General features: G+C 38.7%; 1 protein-coding gene across 1 annotated transcript in view; it reads left to right on the top strand.

The window, feature by feature from the left end:
* Positions 1 to 23,874, top strand: part of ash1 (histone-lysine N-methyltransferase ash1) — a 112,212-nt gene that overhangs the window by 77,878 nt on the left and 10,460 nt on the right. The window contains exons 5-7 of the mRNA XM_067789050.1: positions 5,992 to 6,174; positions 20,945 to 22,522; positions 23,318 to 23,566. Coding sequence (XP_067645151.1) covers positions 5,992 to 6,174; positions 20,945 to 22,522; positions 23,318 to 23,566 — 2,010 coding nt within the window. The remainder of the gene's footprint in view (positions 1 to 5,991; positions 6,175 to 20,944; positions 22,523 to 23,317; positions 23,567 to 23,874) is intronic.

Genomic DNA, 23,874 nt, shown 5'->3' on the forward strand with positions numbered 1-23,874 from the left:
TGTATACCCTGTCCCACCCAAAAATTTCCGCTAAAAACTATATTTAAAATATTTAAAATATATTATGTTATCGCCAACGTTTTTAGCGGAAATTTTTGGGTGGGACAGGGTATATATATGAAAATTTTTTTAGTAGGTCATGAAAAAAACCTTAAAAATCAAAGTCGAAAAAAAGTAAAAAAAAAAATTTTAAAAACTTTATTTTCCTGAGCCCAAATCCTATCGAAAAATCGATGGCGCGATATCGGGTAACTTTCGTCCATACAAATCGACCCATCCTGGTATGCATACATACATCAAAACCCATCTGCAACGTCAACGGAGCTAACCGCGCACATCTAAAGTTGTATAAAAATTGTGTGCAGTTCGATGTATTTTTGGATTAAAAAGCAATATACCCTTCTAATCTAAATATTTGTTCACTCGTTTAGCCTTAATCAAATCTAGCTACATTTTCTTTTAGGACCGGTAAATGTGTTTTTAATTCATATGCTAGAGTTTTTATACCGCATGTTTTAACTGAGTTATTCTACTTCTAATACCACTACTTTTCAATATTAAATTTTTAAAAACCTTGCAAACAAAGAGATATGGGCGATTCTCCGCGAGCTCTCAGTTTTACTAACCCAAAATTTTGGGAAAAAAATATTCGATTTTCAAATATATTCAATAATTTTTCTATGAGTTTTTATAGCTAAAAACCATTCCCAAAGTGGATGAGCTACAGCTATTAATTTCTGTTCTTGATACTGAAACCTGCCACGGCTATGACATTACACGCGTGCCACGGTTGTGACATTTTGACAATAAATTGCTCATTAAAAAAGCTAGTATGACTCGCAAGATTTTCCGTAACATTTTAAGGTTATGTCAGCAAACTTTAAAGAAAAATGGTACAATAGACGGTTCTTAACTTAAAACTACAAAGATACAAGTGCAACGGTTGTGACACGATTTTTTGATACGTACCGTTTTTCCAGTTCTTCAGTGTTTAAAAATGGATATTAGTTATTTTAAGACTGCAAACATTAACATGGAAATATGTGGGGACAATTGCTGATCAAAATTCACACTCACATGTCACAAACCAGTGTGCAATAAAGAGCTCTGAAGTTAGCACCTACTTGGGCGAGTAATTAAAAAAACCATATCTCATTCGTTTGTCCAGGAAAAATTTTCGTTTGTCCGCCTTTTGTTAAAAAGTTATTTCAAAAAACAAAAAACAACGTGTGTGAAGTTGGCGCCTCCATTTACGAGTATTTAAAAAAACTAAATGCCATTCGTTTGCCCATCGTTTGTCCACGTTTATCCAGGAAAAATTTTCGTTTGTCCATCTTTTGTTAAAAAGTTATAACAAAAATATTTTTTTTTTTTTTCGAAAGAACCCCAAAAATTTTTTTTTCGCTTTATTGTGCTAAATCGTATGTCCGTCCATGTTTGGACATACGCTTTAGCACAATAAAGCGAAAAAAAATTTTGGGGTTTTTCGAAAAAAAAGATATTTTTGTTATAACTTTTAACAAAAGGTGTACAAACGAAAAATTTTCCTGGACAAACGAATGAGATATGGTTTTTTTAATTACTCGCCCAAGTAGGTGCCAACTTCACAGAGCTGCAATAAAGCAGTACCAACCTAACGATTTGAGTAATATTTTTACTCAAAATCTCGTGGACACTTCAAAATCAAATAACAAAGCGAAAACAGAAATGTTATCATTAAAACAACATTTAATATTGAAGATTAAGTCAAGTATTTAATATAATGACAGTTTATTACTCGTGTAATTAAAGCATAATTAGCTAATGCTAATGATTGCTAATTAACCTTCATTGGCGAAATTCTCTAATTCATTAAACAATTAGAAATAGTCAACTAATTCCCATTAGATAATTGAAATTTTTTTTCTAACGGTAAATCTAATTGCAATTAGTTGCCATTAGCAAAAAAATTGGGTTACCTTTACAATTAGAAATGTAGTTGACTTCTGCTAATGCAATTAGATATTCAATTAGCTCGAATTATAATCAATTAGTTTGATAAAGATAAATTTTTTTCAAAGAATGATTGAAGTGAACGAATAATGATGTAAATAAATATAAATAATTAATTCTATTAAAGATTAAAAAAGTTACCACCTAAAATGTTATGAAAAATGTGGTTGTGGACATGCCACGGTTGTGACATTTGTAGGGTATTATGAACTATAACTTCACAAAACTGATGACCAGTCAATAAAATTCAACATAAAACTTTAAAATAAACAGAAATTTAACTCAATTACATAATTTAATTCATAGAAAATGCTTTAGTATATTTCAAATTTCGATAAGACACAAAACTGTAAGCTCGGGGAGAATCACCCATATATCTTTTTTTGATGGCATATCATGTCAGTAATTTTTTGGCAATACATAAGCTTGTGTTTGTTTCAAAGTTTAATAACAAAAATTTGTAAGAGACATACCCTATTAGCAAAAGGTGGCAACCTTGTGAAAACATCCGTTAGTGGCAACACCTAGTTGAAAAGTCTTAAAATGTAATACTATATCGATGTACCAAATTTGATTCAAATCGGTTAAGCCGTGTCCGAGATGGTAGTGTATATATAAAGAAATAAAAAAAGGTGAGGTGGCAACCTTACTTAAAAGTATCAATAGAAATGCGGAGTAAAATACCTTTCGTTTGATACCCGTATTGACATACATATGTCATGTAGTGCCAAAAAATGGCGTTCCTCCGAAAATGGGTTCCTCCGAAACCGGGGGCCGATCCATAGTAATTCTGCGCGGAACACCGTGAATTTACTGTCAAATATTTCCTTTCATAACAATGAAGTGAGAAAACTACTTTTTTAACAGAAATAACTGCTGTTTTAGTTTTGGCCAGCTAGATTGATCAAATACCCCACCGTGTGACGCCAATTGGTCACAGCAAGAGAATATGGGGCCGCCCTCTTCTTTTGCTTCCATAGGAGGGCTCCGAAAAAAAAAATTTTTTTAGTCGGAGCATCCTCTAACATGGCCTAGCTAGCCATCGTAGCCGCTGTGTTTTAATCCGCTGGACTATGTTGATGTCTGCGTAAAGCTCGTACAGCTCATTATCAAATCTTCATCAATGCTCGCCGGCGCCAACGCGTAGATGTCCGTAAATTTTTCGAAGAACTTTTTTCTCGAACACTCCCACAGCCGCCTCAACTAATGTTGTCATTGTCCATGCTTCTGCACCATATAGCATCACGGGTACGATGAGTTACTTGTAGAGCATGATTTTCTTTTGCCGAGAGAGGGCTTAACTTTTCAATTGCCTACCTAGTCTAAAGTAGCATTTATTGACAAGATTGATTCTTCGCTGGATTTCAGTGCTGATGTTGTTGGTAGCGTTGATGCTAATTCCCAAATAAACGAAGTCTTTTACTATTTCGAAATTATGGCTGCCAACAGTGGCACGTTTGCCAAGGCGCATATACGCCGAACCTTTGTTGATGACGCAGGTACTCCTTTTTCTCCTCATTTACCGCAAAATCCAGTTTTGAGGAGTATTATCGATGTTGATGGTCTTTTGCCGTACCATCTCCTGCTAATGAAACAGGACTGGCTATGGGTAGGTAAGGTAGACAGTTGAGTTGGAGAAGCTATTAATAGCGCTGTCAACCCCTTGAAAGGGTTGCACTACACAACCTCTTAACGCGTTTGGGTATATTAGTCGCTGCTTACGACAGGCATACCTGCCGTGGGGGACGAAAATGTATCTGCTTGCAGATATTGTTGTTGCTGTCGTAGCGATAGATAGATAGATAGATAATTAATTGAAGATCGCACAGCGACCATTGGTCTAATGTGCCCTCAGCTACTTCACAGAACCTCATCCAAGCCGACATCTCTGATGAGCCCTGGCAGTTCACCTGGCTTGAGGGATTTGATGTGAGAATGTTCTGGCCATGGTGAGCCCATAAACTTAGCCCTACGTCTTGAGATCGCGTCACACTCCAGGAGGGTATGGTCCGCCGTCTCCGCTGATCGATCACAAAATCGTCATGTGTTGTTCGATATTATACCGAGCTTTTGCATGTGACTGCTCAGTCTAAAGTGTCCTGTAAGAATAGCCGTTAGGATTCTTAGGTTATCTTTCGAGAGTTGTGCTTAACCCCCTAACAATAACTTAGATTGTCTCAGGCCTGGCATATTGCGCCAGTGTTCTTCCCTCTTTTCCCTTTCTTCTACTAATAGATGCCCCCTAATTTCCTGCGGACCTACTAGTAGGAATGGCTCGGGACCAATAGGTCGTGTAGTTGCTGCCTCTCTGACCAGGCTGTCCGTCTGCTCGTTACCCTCAACTCCCCTGTGGCCAGGAACCCAGGCCAGCAGTAGTTCGTTGTGTGGTCCTAGTTAATTTAGCTTTTCAACGCACTCAAGGACCAGTGCTGAAATTATTTCATAAGGACACTCCCTGAAGGTATCTTCTTGCAGATGGCGTTCGCAATCGGCATAATACATGTAGGTCCCATCCCGCCAATTTGTAGGAACAGATAATAAGGAACGCGACGCAAATTGGTAGAGTAGCTCGTCCTAAATCTCCTCAGAGGTACATTTATCGCAACTGATACTTATCTATCTAATTATTTTTAAAATTCTTTTTTAATGAGAATTATAGGTTGGAAAACTTGTCTCAAAGTATAAAGACAAGACAAGTGTGATATCTTAAGCATATTGAAAATCCTGCCAAAACGTTGAACAGTAGCCATATTGAACATCCTGTCAGGAAGTTGACGGACAAGATGTCACACTTGTTTTGTACACAATGACTTTAATTTTATACGAAATTTACTGAACCGGTTAGTCCAAAAAGAAAATAAAATCATTACATCCCTTTATCAATATAAACAATATAAGAAGGTTCCTGTTAGTTGGGGTTATTGTGGTTTGCGAGTATGTGTAATACCCTTAGGCGCGTTCTACAGGAGGGAAGTTTCCGTCTGAGAAGATTTATGTAAAAATGTTTTCATTAACACATCTCGAAAATATTTAAAGCCCCCTTAGTGATGCAAAAAAAAAGCTTTGTAATGCCTTGAAAACTACACAAACTAATTTTATTGAGATCACATCGTTATCGACGGTAGCATAGAGCTTGAGCTTTTGCGCAGCATAGAAAATCTGCTCTTTTTAAAAATACTCCGTTTAACCGAGCAGTGGAAGTATTTTTCTCACTAACTGCATACACCCGTAGAGAGCACAATATGGCTAATAAGAATAATGACAGAAATTCAGCCGGAATACGAACCGATCTATCAAAAACCGGAGTTTACAAAAAGCATTCATCAAATTCAAAAATTCTTTGTACGTACTTTTATCTTCGGGATAGAACTCTGCTCAATTCGAAGGATAGGGGATCCGAAATTTGCGCCAACTCCCGCAGAATGAATGTACTTAATACCTTAAACAAATACATATCTATGTAGCATAGTGTGTAAAAGAGCTAACGAACTGATTGGCCCTTATAAGAGGATATCGCATCTGGCAAGTTACGATGTGCAAAAATTCTAGACTGGATACAGCGCAAAGAAAGTGGGAATTGCTGTACCGAGCTAAAGGCGAGTTGTTCTGGAATCGGCGCATTTGAACATTGTACGCCACGTTACTGTGGAAATATATTACCGCAAAACAGCGACAGCTGACGAGACCTGTATACAGGTTGAGTGTGTAGAAAATTAGTTGAAACAGTTTTCCGTTATTCGGTCATCACGAACGAAAACTGTCACTGATCACTGATCATCGTACAGCGAAACCTAATTTTGAAGAACCGTTCCAAAAATGTCAAATAATTTTAAGTCAAAATTATAGTACATACTGTATATTGTTTTGTATTAAAATACAAAAAACAATTTTACTTATTTTATGCTTTCCATCATGAGTTGACATCATTCCGACCCTTAAATTATTTCAGAATGTGATGCAAATCCCCAATTTTTTGTTATGTTATTCTCATTATTCTAGAACTCTGAACCCACACCAAAAGAAACAACACGCATTGGTCGGTCACGTAAACGCCAGGCGCGTAAGAATACTGAACGTGTACAATCGAAAGATGTAGTGATCTCGCATGGGCAGCAACTTTCTGAGAAGGAAAAAAAGTTTGTTAAACAACACGGCATATTTTTGGTACGCAATTTCGAAAAGGTAAGATAACTGCGATATATATTTTTGTGTTACTATAAAGTGAGTTTACTTTTGCGCCATAAAGTAAGTTTATACTTATCATGGTTAGTGATAGAACTTTTAAAAAAAGTATCGATACCGGTACTCATCTAAAATACTCGGATCAAAGTATCGATGCTACTACTCATATTCAGTAAAAAGTATCGAGTAAACTCGATCCAAGTGAGTACTTCCGAAGTTTTATCAAAAGCGAAAGTAACTTTTTTTTAAATGAGATCTTATGTTTTGAATTTAGTAGAAAACAAGTAAGAAAGTTAAAGTTTGGGCGAAACCGAACACTATACCTAATTGTGTGTTATGATATTGTAACGAATTTAGGGAAATCCCGCTTGTTTGCAACCTTCTACTAAACTGTTGAATAAATAACTCCAATATTCAATAAGGTAAAATGGGCTGGCGGCCACCGTGGTGTGATGGTAGCGTGCTCCGCCTATCACACCGTATGCCCTGGGTTCAACTCCCGGGCAAAGCAACATCAAAATTTTAGAAATAAGATTTTTCAATTAGAAGAAAATTTTTCTAAGCGGGGTCGCCCCTCGGCAGTGTCTGGCAAGCGCTCCGATTGTATTTCTGCCATGAAAAGCTCTCCGTGAAAACTCATCTGCCTTTCTGCCTTGCAGATGCCGTTCGGAGTCGGCATAAAACATGTAGGTCCCGTCCGGCCAATTTGTAGGCAAAAATCAAGAGGAGCACGACGCAAATTGGAAGAGAAGCTCGGCCTTAGATCTCTTCGGAGGTTATCGCGCCTTACATTTATTTTATTTTTTTTTTTTAATGGGCTTTATTACAATAACACTTATACTTCAAACTGATTGCTGCTTACTCAGTTTTCGCTCCTTTTATACTCTCTGCTGTCTCGTTCGCATACTTCTAGGCGTACTTAATTACCAGCTATAAACATACTAGCAATAAACTACAGATGCACGTTTATAGCCTCTCGCATAGCCATATGCGCGTGTATATGTGAGTAATACTTCCACCGATGATTGCATACTTTTGTGAGTATCTCAGATATATGCATGTGTTTGTGCGTATCTCTCCGTTGCTTGTATGGATATATGTGCAGACATAATGATTGATTTGTTTATGTAGATACAAGTGACTGCTTAGTATCGGCTTAGAGATATAGTATCCCTTAGTGTTGCTAATATTCGTCACAAAATATTTTAAGGAAACGTCACGAACATTAAATGATTTAAAAGATCTTTGATCGACTTATGGCATTTAAGTCAGACAAAAATTTTTCTAAACGGGGTTGCCCCTCGACAGTGTATTCGCAAGGACGCCGAGTGTATTTCTCCCATGAAAGTTTCCCAGTGAAAATTCATCTGCATTTCAGATGCCGTTAGGAACCGACATGAAATATGCAGGTCTGTCCATCAATTTGTAACGATAATAAAAAATAGCGCGACACAAATTGGAAGAGCAGCTCGGTCTAGATCTCCTCGGAGGTAAATCGCGTAAAGTTTTTTCCATGGCACTAAACGATTTTTGGAGAAATTAACTAAATTGAAGGGGATCATAACGATTTTCCTTGTTTTAAACTTTTGTATTTTGTACTGCCATGCCTCTGCTGGAAGTATTGTTACGTACCAAATATATATATATATTAGGGCGGGTCAAATTGTATGGGGAAAAATGGGGAGAAAAAACTTCAGGTGCACATCCAGTTTCTGAATCTATGGGTCATACTGACTAATATTGTCAATGGGACCATAGGTCTGAAATGAATTTCGAGCCTCCCTAATTTTGTTAGAAAATTTTATATCCCAATCCGCATCCGAATTTGACATATATTTTCATGTATTTTATTTGTGAGAGCCGCTATTCGGATTGGGATATAAAATTTTCTAACAAAATTAGGGAGGCTCGAAATTCATTACAGAGCTATGGCCCCATGGACAATATTACTCAGTATGACCCATAGATTCAGAAACTGGATGTGCCTTTTCAACAATAAATTTGACCCACCCTAATATATATATTGGAAATTTATTTAAGATTAAAACTGTAAACCCCTTTTTTCAAAGAGCGTTTTGCCCTTATCCTCTTTTGAATGGATCTATATATAATACCAAGGAGCAAATTCCTTCAAATTGCAAAAAGATATCAATGGATGTTGATTTACGGCTTGCAAAACTTTTAAGTTTTCTTCTGCTTAATGAGAGCTGCGCCACTCCCATGTTACGAAATTGTGATAAACTTATATTGTACCTCGTAACTTTTTTATCCATTCGTAAAGTGGGGGAACGCTTCATCAGTATTTGTTAAAGCATTGTTCCTTTTTTCAATTTCCCAAAGTGCGCGTGGATATAATCTGATTTCTACCATTTTTAATACCAATATATCGTCAACGATGCTGTAAAAGCTGCTAAACTCCATCCACTAAAGTTTCATAGAAGAACGAAAAAGCTATATTGCATGACAAGTTTAAATGTATTGAAAAGAAGCTTTTCATTATTTTGCTAGGGCTAGTGATTCACGTACTTTTCTCTTACCACCATATGCAGAAATCCTGTCCGATTCAACCATTACCAAAAAGTCAGGTTAAATTGAGTGCTCAAGTGTTGGTGTTAATGGACTGAACTTTGTTGATTTTAAACATGTAGACCATCGGCACTTGGTAAAGTATCGAGGTAAAGGGTCGATACTTTACTCAGTGCTTGGAAAAAAGTATCGAGTACGAAATACTCGACTATTATTTGGAAAAGTATCGATACTACTTACTCAGTACTCGTATCGTTCTATCACTAGTCATGGTATAAGAAAGAAGGTAGTTCCATTATCACTTGTCGGTTGTCATATGAAATACAATTTTTAGGGTCCGACCATTGCCGGTTTTTTTTTTCAGAGGCCGATGCCGATTATAAAAGAAACCTACAAAAAAATATATTTAATACCAAAAAAGTTTCGAAACAACTGTTTAAATCGAGGATTTTTTATATCTTTCCAGAAATTTTTGTACATCTTTGCTTAGCATTATCCTAAACTATTTGAGCATGCACTTTTGACTTCCAGGCAATTTTTGTATTCTTGCTTAAGTAAAAAGTCTGTAATTTATTTTAAATTTTCCTCCAAGCTCATCTAATATATAAAATTCTTCTGTCACGGTGTTAGAGGCTTAACTCCTCCGAAACGGCTGCACCGATTCTCATGAAATTTTGTGAGCATATTGGGTAGGTCTGAGAATCGGCCAACGTCTACCTTTTTTCGCTACGTGCCTAGGGTCTTGAGATCAAAACGTGGACCCGGGTACCCCTAGAATGTGTTTATACAATATGGATATCAAATGAAAGCTGTTGATGAGTGCTATAGTACAGAATAATTTTCATACAACTGGGAGGCTAGGGTCTCGAGATATAGCCCAAAACGTGGACCCGGGTAACCCTAGAATGTGTATATACAATATGGATATCAAATGAGAGCTGTTGATGAGTGCTATAGTACAGGATAATTTTCATACAACTGGGAGGCTAGGGTCTCGAGATATAGCCCAAAACGTGGACCCGGTACCCCTAGAATGTGTTTATACAATATCAAATGAAAGCTGTTGATGGGTGCTATAGTACAGGATAATGTTCATACAACTGGGAGGCTAGGGTCTCGAGATATAGCCCAAAACGTGGACCCGGGTACCCCTAGAATGTGTTTATACAATATGGATATCAAATGAAAGCTGTTGTCGAGTGCTATAGTACAGGATAATTTTCATACAACTGGGAGGCTAGGGTCTCGAGATATAGCTCAAAACGTGGACCCGGGTACCCCTAGAATGTGTTTATACACATATATAAATTTATTTATTTATTTATTTATTATTACGGTCTTTAAGACCTAGTTTAGGTTAAAATAAGAGATTAAACATAAATACTCATGTCACATTTAGTGACGTACAATATAAAAACAATTTTTCTTTGAACTTACTAATATTTTCACAGTCTTTCAAATCAGAAGGTAACTCATTATACATTTTATACCCTAAATATTCAAGAGACCTTTTGGCGAACTCAGTTCTTATTCTAGGCAGTCTTATATTATTGCAATTTCTTGTTCCATAATTGTGGATTTCATGATTATAATGTATTTTACTACTCAGGTAATTCGGTAACATTCCTAACCTAAGTTGGTGTATAAATTTCAATGTGAAATAACTAACTGACTGTTTAATACTAAGCCAGTTTAATCTATTGAGCATTACAATTTTTGGCGTTCTTGGAGGACATTTTAAAATAAATCGCATTGCCTTGTTTTGCTGTATTTGAAGTTTCTTAATATATATATCATTACTTAATAGCAGAATAGTAGGACAATAAATAAAGTGTGGTTCAATAATTGAACGATATACCAATATTTTATGACTTTGACTGATATGTTTACATGTTCTATACATGAAGCCTATTTTCTGTGCAATTTTCCTTTCCAGATAAGTTACATGCTCCCCAAAATTTAGATTATCATCAATCAAAACTCCTAAATACTTAATTTTGTCTACTCTTTGGATTTCCATGTTTTTTACCTTCAGCGTAATATTATTTAAACTATTGTTACTTATGATATTAGTGTTTTTACAAAATATCATGAACTTAGTTTTTTCGACATTTAATTTCAGTTTTCTAAGGCATAACCATTTGTATAGCGAGTCCAGGTCTTCTTGTACTTTCAGCATGGCACATTCTGCATATTTTTCACTTATGATAAGCAATGCATCATCCGCAAATAGACGTATTTTACAATATTTTAAGCATCTTTTGATATCATTGATATACAATGTAAACAATATTGGCGCCAAGACCGAGCCTTGTGGTAAACCAATGTTAACATCCACCACTGATGAAACCTCCTTTCCAATTATCGTTCTCTGTTTTCTGTCACCCAAATAACTCCGGAACCATTCCAACGCCTTTCCTCTTATACCAATTTTAAACATAACGTCCAATAGCTCAGATCTATCGACAGTTTCAAAAGCCCGTTTTAAATCCAAGAAGACAGACACCGTAAATTTTTTGTCCGCCATGTCTTCTTTCCAATCGCAATTACCATATTCAACGCTGTTTCACAAGAATGGCTCTTCCTGAATCCCGATTGTTCTGGGATAATCACATTGTGATTCTCTAAGTATGCCACAAGTTGATCCTTCACCACTGTCTCCACAATTTTTCATCTGTAGGTAATGTGTATTACATATGTAAATGAAAGCTGTTGATGAGTGCTATAGTACAGTATAATTTAGAATGTGTTTATACAATATGAATATCAAATGAAAACTGTTGATGAGTGCTATAGTACAGGATAATTTTCATACAACTGGGAGGCTAGGGTCTCGAGATATAGGCCAAAACATGGACCCGGATACCCCTAGAATGTGTGTGTATTATGGATATCAAATGAAAGCTGTTGCTGAGAGCTCTAAAGTTCATTGTGATATTCGATTTAGTCGCATCAACCTGGCAAAACTGATAAATATGCATGCGAAGCCGAAATAAAGACAAGAATTAATAATACCCACATACCTATTTACATACGTCCTATTCGATTTGCCTGAAATTTCGTATATAAATTTGCCTATATTAGTATTTACGATGCTTTTTTCTGGGAAGTGTACCAGAGACGGACTGGGATTAGGACTAGGACTGGGACTGAGGCTGAGACTCGGAGTGGGATTGGGACTGAGACTCGGAATGGAATGGGACTGGAACAAAGTACATACCACCCTCTGGGACTGGCAATAAGAGATGAAGGAGAAGGAGAAAAACTTGAGAGAAGAGAAAAGAAAGAAGGAGAAGGAGACTGGGAAAGTGATAGAATGAGACGAAGACGGAGATGAAGCGAAAAAGACGGAGGGAGGAGTGAATAAAAACATTAGGAAAAAGTGTAGAGGGGTAGGGCAGAGTTAGATGGAAAAAGCTTATTAAAATGTATGCAGATAGGCCAAATTTAGGGCAGAACAACGTCTGCCGGGTCTGCTAGTGATGTAATAAAACCAGACAGGTGAAGTCAGTAGTACCACAACAAAAAATTTACGACCCTCATAATCGGGTCATTAATTTTAACGTAGTAGGGTGGGAAATTATTGGCACTATTTTGCTACATTTTACTACTTAAATAACGTAATGTGCGGAAAACCCCAAATCTATATATTTCCACATTGGAAATGAGGACATAAATGAAAATAGAACACATGGAAATGGAAGAAAAAGTAGTGGAAGTTAGAGATAAGTCGGAAAAGTCAAGAGAACAAGAAGAAGATAAAGTAAGAATAAGAATAATGATTTGAGACAAAGTAGTAAAAAGAGGTTAGCAGGAAGTTTAAAATAAGGATAATGAATGAGCCGATTTAGGTAAGCTAGAAAATGCAGAGGGGAGAGGTATTAAGGGAGGAAGAGGGTTGGACAGAGGAGAGGCAGGTGGACATATAGAGAAAGTCAGAGCAATGTCTGTCAGGTTTGATCATACAGCTGGGATCATGTTTCATGTTTGTCTAAACAGGGTTAGCCAGAGCTGTTTCAAATAAAGATCCGATAGGTTAAAGTTTTTTTTGTCATCAGGTAAATCTATAGCTGTCCACCTCTTTCAGCTCAATGAGCCTACCTCAATGCTTGGCTAGCATAGTTAAATGTTGGGTATTGGAATCGTATACTGTCAATCCCGTATCACAAGCCTCCAGAAACTCATACGCAATTTGATGATATTGTTCCAGATCGTCAATCATCTCATTGACGTCAGCAGTATGTTTTCACATGCCTTAGTTGTGGACAATGTGATACTCTGAAGCTGCAGGTGGAGCGCACATTGCCGGGGTTTGGTAAAGATTATATCGAAAGCCTATTTATTGCACTCCACCTTTATATTTTTGTTCCTCATACAAATTTTTACAGTGGTTATGCTAAAATTTGAATACCAAAGTTTATCAATATTGTAACGAATTTTCTGCAAATCCTCTTATTTGCAATCCTCTGCTAAGTTCGAATCACTAAACTGTTGAATAAATAACTCCAATATTGAATGATGGAAAAATGGCCTTTATTAAGTACTTCACAATAACACTCAAACGGTGCAACGAATAGCTTAATAACCAAACTGATATCTTAAAGGAAACTGACTTTCAAAATAATAGTGCTATTGCTCGCTAGATATCGTCTTACTCGTAACTGCTTGACAATTCAAATCAAACTGAATTACTTCTTACTCGCTGGCGCCGCTTTTATAGTTTACGCTGCATACTTCTAGGCTCTTCGATTTCCAGAAGTTACTAGTTGTTTCGGCTACAAAATCGCCAGCCACAACTACGTGCACAAATTATTGCTCTCTCTTGTGACAACTCAGATAAGGTATATGCATGTGTTTGTAGTTTACAGTCTCCCGCACACACATAAGCGTATAAGTAAATTCATCGGTGTGTGACATCTCATCTCTCGCTGCCTTGTATGTAAATGTTGCTCGTCGGAATGTGTACATATGTGTAGACGCAATTATTGATTCGTTTATGTAGATACATAATGATTGAATTATTGATGTGCATTCACGTCACTGCTTAGATCGGCTTAGAGCTGGCAGCAGTCCTTAGTTTTGCTAATATTCGTAACACTGCCCTCCACCTAAGTCTGATCGTCCCGATCAGACAAATCTCTCGATCTAAACGCTGCTAATCTCTCCAAATGAACCACTTTCATTTTGGTTCGTGGTTTGGTAGTGGTTTGTATGCGGTACACTACATCGTTGATCCGTCCTACAACCTTGTATGGGCCTTCCCAGTTACACTGCAATTTCGGGGACAAACCTTTTTTTCGTTGTGGGTTGTATAGCAGCACCAAATCTCCTTCCTGAAACCCTTCCGAATTAATTGCTTTATCGTACCTCGCTTTCATCCTGTCACTCATAATCTTTGCTCGTTGCCTTACCAGATCGTGTATCTCTCTCAGCTCTTCTTCTAAGACATCAGTGGATTTCTTGACATTCCTCTCCGCATCGGCATCTATCCCATACTTCAAATCAGCTGGCAGTCGAAGGTCATTGCCAAAAATTACTTTTGCGGGAGTTTGGCCCGTTGTGTCATGTACTGCCGATCGGTAGGCCATCAAGAATAATGATATGTGTGTATCCCAGTCCTTATGGTACTTGTCGACTACTTTCCTTAAATGTTCCTCCAATGTTCTATTGAAACGTTCCACCATACCATCGGACTGAGGATGCAATGCAGTTGTCCGTGTTTTTCGAATGCCCAACTTCTTGCACAGTTCTTGGAACACAGCTGATTCAAAATTCCTGCCTTGGTCAGAATGTAACTCCATTGGTACACCATACCTTGCAACCCATTCGTTTTTAACCACTTCTGCTACTGTTTCTGCTTCTTGGTTTGGGATTGGGTATACCTCTGGCCATTTACTGAAATAATCCATAACCACCAGTACGTATTTGTTTCCGCGGTTGCTAGTAGGAAATGGACCTGCGACATCCATGGCGATCCTTTCAAATGGTGCACCTGAAATATACTGCTTCATCTGGCCACGACTTCGGGTTTTGGGCCCTTTCGCTCTGTTGCATACCTGGCAATTGGCAATCCACTCGGTGACCGACTGACGGCAACCAACCCAATAGAATCTCTGCTTAATTTTCTCGAGTGTCTTCGTGATTCCAAGATGGCCTCCACTTGGACCATTGTGCAACTCGCTGAGCACGTCAGGAATCCTCTTTCTGGGAACAACTATAAGTTTCTTCTTGCACTGACCATCCTCACTCTCCCATACTCGATGCAAGCAACCGGATATCAATTCCAAACTGTTCCACTGTGCCCAATATGACTTCGCAATGGGACTCTCCGCTGACATATCCTCTCTGCTTGGTCTTTCGTTTCGTTCGAGCCCTTGCATAACATGTGACAGATCTGTATCTTCTAGCTGACACTTTCTTAGTTGTTCCTTGTCCCATTCATCCGTACACGTTATAGTCATTAGCCGGACATCTATAATGTCTTCTTTAGCCTCGGCCTTTGAACAGTGCTTGCATTCCAAACTACATGGCCTTCGTGACATTGCATCGGCATTTCCATAGGTACTACCTTTTCGATGCTCAATGGAAAAGTCATAGCTTTGAAGTCGCTCGATCCACCGTGCCAATTGTCCTTCCGGATTACGGAACTGCAGAAGCCATTTCAATGCTGCGTGATCTGTCCTGACATGGAATCGCTGGCCGTAGAGGTATTTGTGAAAATGTTTAATGCACTCTACCAATGCCAACAGCTCTCTCCGCGTAACACAGTAGTTCCTCTCTGGTTTTCCAATCGAACGGCTGTAATATGCAACTACCTTCTCCTGTCCATCGACCAGTTGTGATAAAACGCCTCCTATAGCATATCCACTTGCATCTGTATCTAGAATAAATGTTGCTCCTGGAATCGGATATGCTAACATTGGGGCAGTGCACAAACGCTCCTTCAATGTTTGGAAAGCCACTTCTTGCTCCTTCTTCCATTCAAAAGCTTTGTTTTTTCTTGTAAGCTCATGGAGGCTATGGGCTACGCTGGAAAAATTTGGTACAAATCGGCGGTAATATGTGCACAGCCCAAGAAAACTTCTTAATTCATGTAGATTCTGTGGTCTTGGCCAATCCTGTACAGCCTCTATTTTTTCGTTCGCAGTGCAGATGCCCTCTGTCGTTACCTTGTGACCCAAATAATTGACTTCCTTTTTAAACAGCGCACACTTTTTGGGACTTAACTTCAGACCAGCGCCAGCTATTCTCTGGAAAACTTCCTCCAAGTTCTTAAGATGTTCATCAAAGTTCTTGCCCAATAGGATGATGTCGTCCAGGTACACCAAGCATGTTTTCCAATGTAGTCCTTTCAGTACCTGGTCCATGAGTCTCTCAAAAGTAGCTGGTGCATTACAAAGTCCAAAAGGCATCACTGTAAATTGCCAAAGACCATCACCGACACTGAAGGCTGTTTTCTCTTTATCTTCCTCCTTCACCTCCACTTGCCAGTAGCCGCTTTTCAAGTCCAGCGTGGAAAACCATTTCGTACCAGATAGCGAGTCCAGAGTGTCGTCAATTCTTGGCAATGGGTAGCTATCCTTTTTCGTTACGTCATTCAACTTCCGGTAGTCCACGCAAAACCTCATTTTTCCATCCTTTTTTTTTACAAGTACTACCGGTGAGCTTCATGGACTAGCTGATTGTTCGATGACGCCGCTGTCGTTCATTTCTTGAATGATTTGACTCACAACTTCCCGCTTCGCCAGTGGAACACTACGTGGAGCTTGACGGATCGGTCTCGCATCTCCAGTGTCAATTTGATGTTTCACAACGTTGGTGCGGCCTGGTTTAGAATCATCCTGGTCAAATATGTTCGCGTACTTTAGGAGCAGTTGTTTTGCCTTACTCTGATATGCTTCCTCTAGTCCCTGCATCCATGCCGTGATGTCATTTGAAAGATCAGTATTACTAGCTGAAACGTGTTCCTGGAGCTGTTCACAGTTAATAACCACTTCAGCCTCTTGGCATCTTCCCAAAATAGCTCCTTTAGTCAGTTTGAGTGGTGACTTGAACTCATTGAGTACTCTTACCGGAATACGTCCATCTTGTTTTGTCATAGCCAGGGTTTTTCCTACAAGTATGTTTAGTGCTGATTTGTTTGCTGCTTCGACAACCCACAATTTGTTTGTCCCACAATCTCCATCAACCTTTGCCCAGATGACTGCTTCGGATTTTGGTGGTATTTGCTGACTCTCTTCCACCAGCACTCGTTTACTGCTGTAGCCTCTCTCGTAGCCGAAATTAAGTGGTACATCCATGTTTTTATATCGCATCGTCTTGCTTTGCATGTCGATCTTGATGCCCTGGTCGATTAAGAAGTCCACTCCAATTATGATTTCATCAACAATTTCTGCCACTATAAAATTGTGTACTACCATGACGTTCCCAATTGCGACTTCACATTCTACTTCTCCAATTACCTGGGTGTCCTCTCCCGTGGCTGTACGTAATCTTGCTCCAAGCAATGGTCTTATCTTTTTGTTGACTAAATCCGCTCGAATGATGGAATGAGATGCACCCGTATCTATAGTCAATAACCGTTCCTTTCCGTCCACATGTCCTCCAACAGTAAGGTTGCTCGATCTTCTTCCAATCTGCGAGATAGAGATTATGGGGCATTCAATTGCGGGAGCCAGCTGTCGCCCCTTGCGGCTGACTCGATTTAGTTTAACGATTGAGTGGTCTTGGATATTTGCTCATCACCTTCTGCTCTGCGTTTACGACCACCCACATTGTTGGAGCTATTGGGACCGCTGCTGCAATGTCGTGCAATATGACCTGGGTTGCCGCACTTGAAACATTTAATAACTCCGGCATTTTTCTGTTGTGATCCCTTCAGTGCTTCCAAAATAGTGTCTACCCAATCTGGTCTTTCCACTTCTACACGATGAGCTTTGTATGCTGGTTTACTCAATAGTGAGGCCGTTTCCTGAGTCAATGCATGTGATACCGTTTCAGAAAATGTCAGCTTTGGGTTTGCGTATGTAGCTCGCTTCGTTTCCACGTCCCGTATGCCATTTATGAAACTCTGGATTTTTACCCTTTCAGTGTATTCCACGGGTGCGTCCGCATTTGCAAGATGAGCCAATCTTTCAATATCTGAAGCAAACTCCTGCAATGTTTCATTTGCTTTTTGGTAGCGGTTTTGCAACTCAATTTGGAATATCTGTTTCCTATGCTCGCTTCCGTAACGTCTCTCTAAAGCGCTCATCAATGTTTCGTAGTGGTTCCGCTCGTACTCTGGGATGGTCTGTAAGATTTCCGCGGCAGGCCCTTTCAGTGCCACGAACAGAGCTGCAACTTTATCTTCAGCATTCCATTGGTTCACTGCTGCGGTCTTCTCAAACTGTAGCTTAAAGACCTGAAAAGGAACAGAACCGTCAAAGGATGGTGTCTTTACCTTTGGATTACTCGCTGAAACAGCTGGGCGGTTTAGTTGTAACTGCTCCATACGACCTTTTAACGCTTCTATTTCGGCATCAATTTTGTCCTCGAGTTGTAAAATTTTTGCATCCTGCTCTTCCAGTTTCACAAAGAGCTGCGCTGATACCTGTTCCGAAATTTGTGCCGACATTTCAGATATACGTGCCTCTTGCGCTTCCAGTTGAGATGCCAAATATGTCTTCTGTTCTTCCAATTGTGTCTCCATCTTTGATGTAATCTGTGTCGACATTTCTGCCATACGCGTTTCTTGTGCTTCAATCTTCGATGTTATGCGTGTCTCCTGCGATTCTAGTTGTGATGCCATATATGTCTTCTGTTCTTCCATCTTGGATGTTATACGGTTCTCCTGCGATTCCATATATGTCTGCTGTTCTGCCAGTTGAGATGACACTGTCGATGTTTGAGCAGATATTGCAGCTAAAATCATGTTCAAGTCTGTACTGGTAACCGTCTGCGATGTTTCGTTCTTCTCTTCAATTTTTGTTGTCTCCTCGCCATCAAGATGAAAGACATGCTCTTCCACATCAATTCCTTCTGCTTCCATTGCTTCTCGTAGCCGTGCCTGAAGTTCGAGTTTAACGCCGCTTGTATTCAATCCACGGCTCTCCAACTCCTTCTTCAGTTGCGGGATCTTCAATTCACTTAACTTTGCCATGTCCTTGTTGTCCTCTAGAATTTATTCAACAATCCCACTTCTGACACCAATTGTAACGAATTTTCTGCAAATCCTCTTATTTGCAATCCTCTGCTAAGTTCGAATCACTAAACTGTTGAATAAATAACTCCAATATTGAATGATGGAAAAATGGCCTTTATTAAGTACTTCACAATAACACTCAAACGGTGCAACGAATAGCTTAATAACCAAACTGATATCTTAAAGGAAACTGACTTTCAAAATAATAGTGCTATTGCTCGCTAGATATCGTCTTACTCGTAACTGCTTGACAATTCAAATCAAACTGAATTACTTCTTACTCGCTGGCGCCGCTTTTATAGTTTACGCTGCATACTTCTAGGCTCTTCGATTTCCAGAAGTTACTAGTTGTTTCGGCTACAAAATCGCCAGCCACAACTACGTGCACAAATTATTGCTCTCTCTTGTGACAACTCAGATAAGGTATATGCATGTGTTTGTAGTTTACAGTCTCCCGCACACACATAAGCGTATAAGTAAATTCATCGGTGTGTGACATCTCATCTCTCGCTGCCTTGTATGTAAATGTTGCTCGTCGGAATGTGTACATATGTGTAGACGCAATTATTGATTCGTTTATGTAGATACATAATGATTGAATTATTGATGTGCATTCACGTCACTGCTTAGATCGGCTTAGAGCTGGCAGCAGTCCTTAGTTTTGCTAATATTCGTAACAATATTATGTCCTGCTTAAAGAGACATTTTTCTTTTCTTTTGGTTCATTTATATAAAGGAAGTACTTAAAAAATTTGTATCTTCTTTTTATTTTCTCCTTTTGTTGCATTTCAAGGTGTCCTGAAAAATGTGTAAGGTTTCATGTTTGTAACTCAGTGAGTAGTTACTTGAAAATCTATCACAAGATTACAGAATTCAATATGGGCTTTTTAATACCTCTACATATCTCGACGCCTGTCCCATCTAGGAAACTGTTTTATCCTTAATATTTCAACCTTCGTTTAGTTTCAGGTCTCTGGGTTATCGGGAAGTTCTTTAAAACTCGAAAGCGAAATTTCCAAGTTCGGAACTTACTCAAATAGCGATCGCAAGACTCCAGTTGTCGTAAATGGACTCTCTAAATATCTCGATCCCTGTCCCATCTAGAAAACTTTTTGTTGTTGTTGTTGTTGTTGTTGTTGTAGCGATAAGGACACTCCCCGAAGGCCTTTTTCAAAAATATGTTATCGACAACGTTTTAGCAGACATTTTTGGGTCGGACAGGGTATACATGGAAATTTTACAATTAAATGAAAATTTTTTTAGTAGGTCATGAAGAAAACCTTAAAAATGAAAGTCGAAAAAAATTAAAAAGAATTAAATTTCGAGAATTATTTTTTTGGGTATGCGTAGTGGAACTTTTTTCCTGAGCCCAAATCCTATCGAAAAATCGATGGCGCGATATCGGTTAATATATCGACCCAGTCTAATACATATGATCATATTTCGACGTGCCATACGAAAACTAACACTTTAAAAATTTTTTATATTGAGGTATAAAATTTTGAAAGTGCTGGTTTTCGTATAGCACATTCCGAAACTAAAATTTTTCACATATTTCGGACTCATATCTCGGATTCCTGGTGGTGTGATGGTAGCGTGCTCCGCCTACCACACCGGATGCCCTGGGTTCAAACCCCGAGCAAAGCAACATCAAAATTTTTGGAAATAAGGTTTTTCAATTAGAAGAAAATTTTTCTAAGCGGGGTCGCCCCTCGGAAGTGTTTGGCAAGCGCTCCGGGTGTATTTCTGCCATGAAAAGCTCTCATTGAAAACTCATCTGCCTTGCAGATGCCGTTCGGAGTTGGTATAAAATCATGTAGGTCCCATCCGGCCAATTTGTAGGAAAAATCAAGAGGAGCACGACGCAAATTTGAAGAGATGCTCGGCCTTAGATCTCTTCGGAGGTTATCGCGCCTTACATTTATTTATTTTTTTATCTCGGATTCCTAAATTGTGAGTTCTCGTAGAATGTTTGAGGAGATTAGTAAACAAAGAAACAGATTAGCTTATACTTGACACTATATACAATATCTATTAGTTCTCATGAATTTTGTATTACAGATACGACGTTGCAAGGCTAAGCGCAAGCAAAATGCTCGTGAAGTAAAAGTAAATGGCAGTTCCATCGCTTCACCGACGACCTCAACTAATAACATCACTTCACTTACAAATATTAAAAGTATTGTTGGTGGCATCACTACACGACGCTCCTCTACACCAGCATTGCTCACGGGGCAACTAACAGCAGTTCGTTCACCACGTAGCATAAAAACACGAGGCCTTACACATGCCGTGCAAGATCCCGAAGTCGAAAAAATGGCAAAAATTGCAGTGATATTACGTGATATATGTATGTCATTGGAAATACTCAAAGATACCAAAGATAAAAAGCAAACGCTTGTCGCTGTAGCGTTGGCAAATAGTAAGTCTACAGGGGTCGGTGCTAACATAAGTGATCATTATATTGGCAGTGTTGTTGGAAAGAAGCGAAGGAAATCAGTGAAGACTCCTATAAAATCAACAACAACAACAACAGCACAAGAATCAACAACATTAATTGATTGGAAAACTGTGCAAACTAATATTGAACAAGGTTACTACAAACTGCCCTCAGAGTTTAATGCGGATATGCAACAGGTTTTTGAAATCGCACATCAACAGGCAGCTAAAGGTAGTCGTCAAGAGGCAGCTTTACACGAGCTCATCACACTTTATGAACGAAAAAAACGGGACGCTTATGCGCGCTTACTGGAAATAGTTGGCGGCGATGAATCAATTTTAATGGGTTTTATTGTTGATCAAACAAAATTAGCTCTAGAAAAGCACAAAGTTGAAGCAAATTTGGGTATCCTGAAAGATTCGTCAGTTATTGACACAAGCGCTACAATAATAACACCAACATCTACTGAAGATATAATACGTTGTATTTGTGGTTTGCATAAAGATGAGGGTCTCATGATACAATGCGCACGTTGTATGGTTTGGCAACACACGGAATGTACCAAAGCCGATGTAAATGCTGATAATTATCTATGCGAACGTTGTGAGCCACGCATTGTCGATCGTGAAATACCTTTAGATGATTACACGGAAGAAGGACATCGTTATTATTTGACTCTGCTGCGTGGTGATTTGCATGTGCGTCAAGGTGATGCCGTCTATGTATTGCGTGATATACCAGTTAAAGATGCCGCCGGTAATGTTGTGCCAAAACAGAAGCACACATATGAGACTATAGGCTCGATTGATTATAATGAATGTGATATTTTTCGTGTGGAACGCCTGTGGAAAAATGGGGAGGGTAAACGATTCATATTTGGTCATCATTTCTTACGTCCGCATGAAACATTCCATGAACCATCGCGTCGTTTCTATCCCAACGAAGTGGTTCGTGTGCCACTTTATGAAGTTATACCCATCGAACTAGTTATTGGTCGTTGCTGGGTACTAGATAAGACTACATTTTGCAAGGGACGCCCGGTGGAGTGTAACGATGAGGCTCATTGTTATATTTGTGAATTGCGTGTAGATAGAACGGCTCGTTTCTTCTCGAAAGCTAAAGTCAATTATCCAACTTGTACAAAAACGTATGCATTTAGAAAGTTTCCGGAGAAGCTGAAAATTTGCAAAAGCTATGCGGTGAGTTAAGACTAGATTTTTTCCTTAAACTGAATTACATATATTACACTGGGCTGGGTATTGGACAAAACTCATTAACTTTTAGTAGAGATTAAGGCTTAAGTAGACAAAGTACTATCTCCGGTTTTCGAAGTTAGCCTCCAAAAAATAGATATCGGCTTTCGAATTTCGAAATTTTACATTTCGAAATTTTTTTTTTTTTTTTGTTAACGCGTTCAGCAAATTAAAAAAGTAAAAATGTGGTAGTGGTCCGCTCTTTTCCCTTATTTGAAGGGCTGAATTCTTTTTTTGAGAAATTTAGTATAACAGCTATTATACGAGGTGAAAAGTGAGATAGTCCCATGATAGTGGCTACTACTTTTATGTCTGTACATACTCTCCACTGGAATTGCTCGTACTGTAATATTTCAAAAAACCAATTCAGACATTCAAATAAAAGAAAACGGCGGACCACGACCACATTTTTACTTTTTTAATTTGCTGAACGCGTTAACAAAAAAAAATAAAATTTCATAATGTAGAATTTCGCACTTCGAAAGCCGATATTATTTTTAGAGGCTAACTTCGAAAAACGGAGATAGTACTTTGTCTACTTAAGCCTCAATCTCTACAAAAAATTGAGTTTGGTCCAATACCCAGAAAAAAATGTCGCATAGTGTTATGAAAAGCAATTTGAGGTCGCACTTAGACTTGAAAATGTCTAGACTCCTATGTATAGTAAAAGCTTCAGAACTGTTTCCATTTCCCGTTAAATTTCTTTCATAACATACTAATATTACACATTTTCTTTTTCAGCCGCATGATATTGACCCGTCATTATTAAAACCGAAACGGCCAAAGTCTGATGGTGAAATTATACCAAACGTAACCAATTCAACTCTGGCGCCTATACTTACAGCAGTGACAGGCACAACATCGGCAAATCCGTGTACAAGTAGTGCATCTGCAGCTTCGAAACCGCAAACTATTGGCGGTCGCAGACGGCGAAACAGTTGTTTTCCAGGAACAGTACATACATACACTGTAATACCACCGAGTCAGCAGGTAAAAACAGATACGTTGCTTATAAAGTTGTATAGTGTATCTCATATGGGAAAGTACTTTAAAAGGTTATTCTTTACTCTAGCTCACAACTGCAAAAACTCGTCCAAAAATATCGCGAGAGGTGCCAAAAGACGGCGTTTTGAACCCACAGCCATGATTCCGAAAGCGGCAATTAAAAATTTTATTTCTATCAAAAGATATTTCCAAAACACCGAAAAATGGCCCTGGAGTGCTCCGTAACCGGGGGTTGGATCCATAGTAGTTTTGCGCAGAACACCTTTCTGGGCCGCGCTTATAAAAAATTACCT

Source organism: Eurosta solidaginis, chromosome 5 (genome assembly GCF_040869045.1).
Source record: "Eurosta solidaginis isolate ZX-2024a chromosome 5, ASM4086904v1, whole genome shotgun sequence".
Lineage (NCBI taxonomy): Eukaryota > Metazoa > Arthropoda > Insecta > Diptera > Tephritidae > Eurosta > Eurosta solidaginis.